The following is an 8,835-nucleotide window of genomic DNA, read 5'->3' as shown; positions in this document are numbered from 1 at the left end:
AAGAAAAGAAAAAAAAAAAAGAATTCTGGTGATTCAGCAATATGAGTCTTAGGGCCACCTCATCCAAATCTCTTACTTTAGATTTCAGACTCAGAAAGGCAAAGAGATTTTATTTCATTTCTAGTTTGGAAACTGGCTTGCTGGATGGTCTGGAGCCCTGGCCTTTCAACACTCCAATCTCATTAAAAAAAAAAAAATTGGCAAAAAAGATAATAACATGAAAATTTCTATTTTAACCATTTTTAAGTTAATGTTAATTACATTCATCTTCTTGTGTAACCATCACCATCATCTATTTCCAACAGTTTCTCCTTAAGCAATAACTCCTTATTTTCCCCTCACTCCAGCCTCTAGATTCCACTAATAAACTTTTGTCTGCATTTGCCTGTTCTAGATACTTATAAATGGAATCCTACAATATTTCTCCTTTTGTATGCATTCTAGACTCATTTTTTAAACTAGGAGAGTTTTCACTCTCACTAGGATACTTTCTACCTGCTCATGCAGGTAGAAAGAACAAGTATCTATGCCTTGATATTCTCAGTTCAAGGTGGGTTCCAGAAGCCATTATCCCTCTCATAGCATGTGATACCTGCCTTACCATGGGCCCCACTTAGCACGTGGGAGTGGTTTATCTTTTCCACTCATGTTTCCCAGGAAGGTTCTATACTATTTGCAATGTGTCAGAGGCTGACTGAATGAACAAGAAGGAAGTGAGAAAGCAGAGATTTTTGAAAGTGTAATCTTTTGCTTGGCAGCTTCCAAGAAATTGGACGATGGCTTATTTCAAGAAGATGGATGTCGTCAATGTCACCGCCTTTCCAATGATCGCACTGGAGGAGAGCCTGTCTCTCTCTCAGGCTGAGCAGAAGGTGATGAAGGATGCTGTGAGGAAGGATTTAGAGAATAATCCACCCTGTATCCCTCCAGTGGTACACCTGCCATAGGAACTGGCACACCTACCTTGAGTTGTGCCATAAGGTGTCATCTGTGCTCACGTCTGTACTGACCATTATTTTTTCCCCCCATTAAGTCAATCCCAACTCATGGTGACCCCATTTGTGTCAGGATGAAACTGTGCTCCGTAGGGTTTTCAGTGGCCGATTTGGAGAAGGAGATCACCAAGCCTTCATGGTGCCTCTGGAGGGACTTGAACTTCCAGCCTTTCAGTTAGTAGCTGACTGCATTAACCACTGGTACCACCCATGGACTCCATTAAGGTGCTCTGGTAACACAGTAGTTAAAGCATTCAGCTGATAACCAAAAGGTCAGTGGTTCAAACCCACCACTACTCCCTGGGAGAAAGATGAGTCTGTTTCCATAAAGATTTACAGCCTTAGAAACTATATGGGGCAGAGTTCTACTCTGTCCTACAGGGTCACTAGGAGTCAGAATCGACTCAGTGGCAGTGGGTTGGTTTTTTGGTTTATAAAAACAAACAAACTGACTGCTGTCGAGTTGTTTCAGACTCATAGTGACCCCTCCTTGGGTTTCCAAGGTGGTATCTCTATGGAAGTATATTGCCCAGTCTTCCTTCAGAGGAGTGGCTGGTGGGTTTGAACCACCAGCCTTCTGGTTAGCAGTCACATGCCTTAGGCACTATGCCACCAGAGCTCCTTTTGGTTTATGGAATCCATTAATTATTAATTCCTCCTTTATACATTCATTAACGTGTTACTGTCTTATTTAAGCCCTACCAATCCTCTAAAGATAGTTTGAGAGACTGCAAAGGGTTATTTTACTTGAGTTTGTTTTACTAAGATAATCAGAGTTGCAAAGAAAAATGCATTGAGAGTATTTGTTGAAAGAATGGGAAGAAGAGCCAAAAGCTCTTTTTTTCATCATCTCCTTTCCCCTCTACCTTCCAAAGAATTATATAGATAGCAACTAAATAGATGGATTGTTATTATAATGCCATTTTAATTATGGAGATTAGTTAGCCATATGGGAAATGCTCATAAAAATGAGTAGATGAGAAGTCAGAGTAACAAAATAGACCTACACGGACATAGTATGTGAAAAAGTGTATGTGTATTGCATTGTATGTATGTAAAGTACTGGAAGGAAATATCCCCAGATCCTAACAGTAGTCATAATGTTATGGATGATCCTTTTTCCTTTTTATAGTCAACCTGTGAGAGCCGGAAAGTGATGGGACTGCTTTGTCTTTCTGGGTCTCACAAGTTTTCCACCTTTGACAGGTGCAGTCTTATTACTTTTCTGTCGTTCTCTATTGTTGTTGTTAGGTGCCATTGAGTCACCTCCAACTCATAGTGACCCATTGAACAACAGAACGAAACACTGTCAAGTCCCGCCCATTCTCTGTTAGTACTCACTGCCGTCGAGTCAATTCGACTCACAACGACCCCTCCTTGGGTTTCCAAGATAGCATCACTTCGGAAGTAGATTGCCCAACCTTCCTTCCAAAGAGTGACTGGTGGGTTTGAACTGCTAGCCTTCTGGTTAGCAGTCAAGCACCTTAGGCACTATGCCACCAGAGCTCTATTAGTGGGAAATATTTGAGCTTTCCTTCTCTGGCAGGTTTCCACCTTACACAGGTTCTAGCTGTCACAGGTTTTACTGGTTATGTTCCAAAGTGCCTGTGTTGTTACTAGATGCTGTCAAGATGATTTCAACTCATAATGACCCTGTATGACAGAGTAGAACTGCCCCATAGGGTTTTCTTGGCTGTAATCTCCATGGAAGGAAGATGAAGCAATCTACTTCCATGAAGATTTACCACCTCAGAAACCCAGTGGGGATCATTGTGAATTGGAATTGACTTGAGGGCAATGGGTTTGTCTTTTTGTGGGGGTTCATCTTTACGGGAGAAGATCCCCAGGCCTTTCTCCCAAGGAGTCGCTAGGTGGGTTCCCACCATCAGCCGTTCTCTTCACAGCCAAGCACTTAACCATTGGGCCACCAAGGAAGTGTCTATAATATGGCTAAATTTAATTTATAGTTTATAAAGTAACTCATTTAAAACAAGATAGAAGACATGTTTGCAAAGGAAATAATTGAGTAGAGAGACAGTGCAGAAAGGGATCGGGTCTCTCTCCTGGACAGGTGAGTCCCTCCCTGCCCTGCGTAATCACCATCCAAAGAATTTCCTTAGCTGGCCCACCTCCCAAGCGTGCATTATTGGCTCCATGGACCAGGTGAACCAAAGGATTGCTGAAGTAGATCTGAGTCCCAACCCGTTGGCCAACATCCTGGTGAGTGATGGGAGCTGGAGCTGAGGCAGGGCTTCCGGGAAGGAAGGGGGAGCCTGATGGTCCAACTGAGAAAAATGTCATCCACACCATTGGAGTCATCAAGATGTGGCAGTGCTCTGGGGGCCCTCCATTTATTTAAAAGCATGTTTGCACAACTGACATCTCAAAGTTAACTTTGATTCACTTGTACAAAAAATATAAAGCCAAACAAACACAGCCCTCCCATGATTAGTACACACACACACATATACACACGCAGCCCATTGTTGGGAGACAGGAATTACAAAGGTTAAACCAGTAGCCATTGTGTAACACAACTCCCACAAGGTAGAAGAATGCTGGCCCGGATCCTATGTGAGTGTTGTTTGGGCTACCTTGGTTTTGGCCACAGCACATATATGGTTTTTATTTTTAATTGCCCATAAGATAGCTGAATGGAGCTCTGGTGGCACAGTGAGTAGGGCATTTGGCTGCTAACCAGAGGGTTGGTGGTTCAAACCCACCAGCTGCTCTGCAGGAGGAAGGTGAAGCAATCTACTTCTATAAAGATTTATGGCCCTGGAGACGCACTGAGAGTCTCTATGAGTCAGAATCGACTCGATGGCAGTGGGTTTTTTTTTTTTTTTGTTGTTGTTGTTTTAAGATATCTGAGGTCTAAGTCTGCAAATCTCCAAGATATATTTCAAAACAAGAGCAACAAAGCTGTGCCAACCAACCCACAAGTCATTACTCAGGATCACCAGTGTCATGATGTATTGTTCAGAGACTCAGTCCCACAAACTACACCCATTTGGAAGGGCTTTAAGACTCAGCCACTTGGCCCCCCTCACTCCCATGGTAGAGACTCCCACACATGACAAATATGAGGAGGACAATTATACTGATGGTCATAGGCCAGTTCACTCTCTAACCTGCAGAGCAGTAACATCTGTTCCAGAGGTCCCTCACTGGCAGTCTGTGGGCCAGTTCTGGGCTTCCCATGTGTTTGTTTTGCTCCCGTTGGCCCAAGCAGTCTTTGGGCTGGGGCCCACATTCCACATGGCAGTTGTCACCAGGGGCAGGAATGCAGTGGCTCTCCCACCAGAGTCACATTCTGCAGTTTGCCACAGTTTCCACCACTCCCCGATGTTTCCTATATGGAGGCAGTGTTGGTTGCCATTTATTATCTTAACATCTGGCTGGCTTTATTCATTTTTGTTACCAGACCATGAGAGGGACTCAGACTAGATGAAGACAGCCTTTTGTGCACAAGAAAAATGGCCTAGTCCCCGACCCTACCCTCCTCCGGGAGTTGCAGTAATCCCTAATGCCCCATTTCTTTTTGGTTTTTGAAGGCAATTGAAAAATTTGAGAAAGAGAAGAAGACTTTAAGAGAGAAAAGTCACAGCGTCTCAGAAGACAGAGGCAAAAGCTTTTTCTTATAGCCTGATGCTATTTTTGTGGGGTTTGGATTTTGTTTAGATTCTACAATGCAATTGAGTAGGAACCTTTAAAAAAGAAAAAGGAGGGTGGATTTTTTTTTTTTTCTTTTGAAGGAGTCTTAAATCTGACTTCTTGACATTGAACAAGGAAGGAGGGAAGGACAATGACATCATAGACTGTGTGCCCACATTACACCAGATGCTTTCCCACACGTTGCCTCATTAAACATCCCTGGTGGGAGGTATCACTGAACATATTTTATAGGTGAGGAAACAGATGTTGGGCGTAGGGCAGAGTAACTTGCTTAAAGTCACACAGCTTGTCTGGGATAGGTCCTGAGTTTGAACCCAGGTCTGACCCCAAAAGTCCTGCTGTGTCTACTCCTCCTTGTTGTTTCTCTGACCCAGCAGTATAATCCAGTAAAGAGTGGAATCTTAGTAAGTCAGTCACATCATTAAGATCCACTGAGATGGGTAGTATGAACATCCTTTGAGAGCTCAGGCCTAATGAGAAATTCTCGTGCTCATGGCCACCGAGCCATGAACAGACCCTGGGCTTCCTCACACCGTATCCCTCTTTCTCCATTCTTCTGCAGACCAGGCCCTTGAGAGTCCAATAAAGCCCTGTAGAGGATCCGAACACAAGAATGCCAAGTCTTTCATCCTAAAGAGAGTAAGAGATCTCTTCTTGCATCTGCTTCTGACTGGTTTCTGCTGGGCAGGAAGTACATTTTATCCCTGGGGATGAGGTACCTGGCTGGAGATTGTGCAGGGAATCCCAGAGTTCCCTTTTTGAAGGATCTGCAATCGCTTTAATCACTCCAGAATATCTCACAGCCTCCTCACAGGGTGCTGCTGACTCCAGCCTCAGAATGGGGTGTTTCCAGAGCTCATGAACTCAGAAGTGTTTCCCGTTAGCAGCAATGAGTTCAGAATCAGCTCACACAGAGAGACCGAGCTGCCCTGCCCCGGGGCCCGGTTCCCACAGAACCTTCCTGAACATCTGCTTGAGTCACATCCGGTGCTAGTGCCATCGTTGATCACTACAGACACCCCAGGAAGCTGAGTCAGGAGCAGCTAGCTGGCTTGGCCAGTGCCATGCAGTGTGTTGATGGTCGAGCCCGTCTTCCCACCACCCACCCAGGTCCTCAGCCTCTGTGGCTAGGCTCTCCTGGCCCCACTCCCAGCCACCCAATTAAGATTCTCCTAAGCTGGCTCTCCATTTTAAAAGGAAAATAAATTTGACACCAGCTCATATGTATTCAAACCTTTAAATGCTAGAGAATATGAAACAATCTACTGTTATAGATTATGCTTGTTTCACTTTTTAGCCTACAAAAGTCCAAAACCACATAAAACTGAGTGGTTGAGAGTCGGCCTTGAAACTGTCATACACATCCAAGGATGGTGACTAAGGACATTTAAATGTCCTGCCCAACGTGGCACAGCTAGTAAGTGGTGGACCTGACATCTGAATCCAGAGTGTCTGACTCAGAGTCCATGCAATCAATCACTGGAAATTATTCTTCCCGTGTCAACTCAGCTAGAAAGTAATTCAGTACATCAAAATGTTTCTTGGGGTGCCTTTGGGAATTGGTTTCCTCTTTCTACTTTTCTGTATTTTTATATTTTTTATAGTCATACTTTTAAAAATAATTTGTGTTTTAATAAGTTTTCCTTTTTGTGGTTGAAAATATATACAGCAAAACATACACCAATTCAAGTTTCTACATGTACGACTCGGTGACACTGATGACCGTCCTTTTCCAAATTCTTCTTCTACTGTTAATAGAAGCTTACTACCCCCTAAGCTTTCTATCTAACCTCTCGAGTTGCTGTTGTCAATGTGATTCCATAAAGATGGTTCTTCAAAAGAGCACAGTGGTCAAGGCAGAAATTCTACTAATTAAGCTAAACTATTGTTAGGTTTGAAAAAGCACAGCCATATTTTTTAATTCTAAAATAAATTTAATGATAAACATCAAGAACCATAAAGATGATTATAATTTTTGATCCAGTGATACCACTTTGAGAAATTCATACTAACTAAATAACCTAAAAGGGGAAAAAATGGCAACCATATACATGAACCTCACCAGATAGAATACACAGGAAACAAATCGACACACAACTGTGGAAAGAGATAGTGGAGAAGTTCGATATCATTGGAATGGACCATCAATAGCTCATATGCAAGTTCGAGTTGAAGCTGAAAAAAAAAACAAGTTCATGAGAGCCAAAGTACAACCTTGAGTATGTCCCACTTGAATTTAGAGACATCTCGAGAACAGATTTGACACATTGAATACTAATGACCAAAGACCAGATGAGTTGTGGATGACATCAAGGACATCATAGATGAAGACATCAAGGACATCATAGATGAAGAAAGCAAACAGTCATTAGAAAGACATGAAAGAAAGAAAAGACCAAAAGGAATGTCAGAATAGACTCTGAAACTTCCTTTTTGAATGGATAGCATCTAAAGCAAATGGAAGAAATAATGATGTAAACAAGCTGAACAGAAGAAGATTTCAAAGGGCAGTTTGAGAAAACAAAGTATAATGAAATGTGCAAAGACCTGGAGTTAGAAAATCAAAAAGGAAGAACACCCTTGGTATTTCTCAAGCTGAAAGAACTGAATAAAAAATTCAGTGGGCAAAATATTGAATGATGCAGGAAGCTACAAAAGAAGATGACATAGAGTCACTGTACCAAAAAGAATTGGTTGACTTTCAACCATTCCAAGAGGCAGTGTGTGATCAAGAACTGGTGGTATTGCAGGAAGAAGTCTAAGCTGCACTGAAAGTATTGTGAAAAACAAGCCTCCAGGAATTGTCAGAATACCAACTGAGATGTTTCAACAAATGGATGCAACACTGGAAGTGCTTACTCAAGTATGCCAAGAAATTTGGAAGACAGCTGCCTGGCCAACTGACTGGAAGAGGTCAATATATGTGTCCATTCCAAAGAAAGATGATGCAATGGAAAACAGAAATTATCCAACAATATTAATGTCACACCCAAGTAAAATTTTGCTAAAGATAATTCAAAAATGACTGCAACGGTACATCAACAGGCAACTGCCAGAAATTGAAGCCAGACTCAGAAGAAGACATGGAACAAGGGATATCATTGCTAATGTCATTTGGATCTCAGCTAAAAGCAGAGAATAGCAGAAGATGTTTACCTGTGTTTTGTTGACTGTGCAAAGACATTTGACTGTGTGGATCTTAACAAGTTATGGATAACATTGTGAAGAATGTGAATTCCAGAACATTTGATTGTGCTCAATTACCTGTACATAGACCAAGAGGCAGTTGTTCAAACAGAATGAGGGAATACTATGTACTTTAAAATCAGGAAAGGTGTGTGTCAGGTTGTATCCTTTCACCATATTTACTCAGTCTGTATACTGAGCAGATAATCCGAGAAGCTAGATTATATGAAGAAGAACACAGCATCAGAATTGGAAGAAGACTCATTAACAACTTGTAATACACAGGAGGCACAACCTCCCTGCTGAAAGCGAAGAGAACTTGAAGCACTTACTGATGGAGATCAAAGACTACAGACTTCTGTATGAACTACACCTTAGTATAAAGAAAACAAAACTTCTCACAACTGGATCAGTTCATCATGATAAATGGAGAAAAGATTGAAGTTGTAAAGAATTTCATTTTCCTTGGATCCACAACAAACACCCATGGAAGCAGTAGTCAAGAAATAAAAAGATGTATCACATTCAGCAAATCTACTACAGAAGACCTCTTTACAGTCTTAAAAAGCAAAGAAGACTAAGTTGCACCTGACCCAAGCCATGGTATTTTCAGTTGCCTCACATGCATGTGAAACCTGGACAATGAATAAGGAAGACTGAGGAAGAATTGATGCCTTTGAATCATGGTGTTGGTGAAGAATGTACCTTGGGGACCAGAAGAATGAACAAATCTTTCTTGGACGAAGGACAGCCAGAAGGCTCCTTACAAAGGAGGATGGCAAGACTTCATATCATGTACTTTGGACATGTGATCACGAGGGACCAGTCTCTGGAGATGGACATCATGTTTGGCAAATAGCAGTGAAAAAAGAGGAAGAGCCTCAAAGAGATAGGTTGGCAACCATGGGCTCAAACAGCAACAACTGTGAAGATGGTGCTGGACTGGGCAGTGTTTCATTTTGTTGTACATAGAGTTACT

General features: G+C 42.1%; 1 protein-coding gene across 1 annotated transcript in view; it reads left to right on the top strand.

Moving 5' to 3' along the window:
- The first annotated feature begins 776 nt into the window (after nt 1–776).
- The window catches only part of FAM227A (family with sequence similarity 227 member A), a 75,145-nt gene continuing 67,086 nt past the window's right edge, over nt 777–8,835 (top strand). The window contains 4 exon segments of the mRNA XM_042781061.1: nt 777–918; nt 3,133–3,215; nt 4,550–4,625; nt 5,233–5,309. Coding sequence (XP_042636995.1) covers nt 777–918; nt 3,133–3,215; nt 4,550–4,625; nt 5,233–5,309 — 378 coding nt within the window.

The sequence above is a fragment of the Orycteropus afer genome, unplaced genomic scaffold (genome assembly GCF_000298275.1).
Source record: "Orycteropus afer afer isolate SDZICR_OR568_19922 unplaced genomic scaffold, OryAfe1.0 scaffold00083, whole genome shotgun sequence".
Taxonomy (NCBI): Eukaryota; Metazoa; Chordata; class Mammalia; order Tubulidentata; family Orycteropodidae; genus Orycteropus; species Orycteropus afer.
This window is presented reverse-complemented; position numbering and strand designations above follow the sequence as displayed.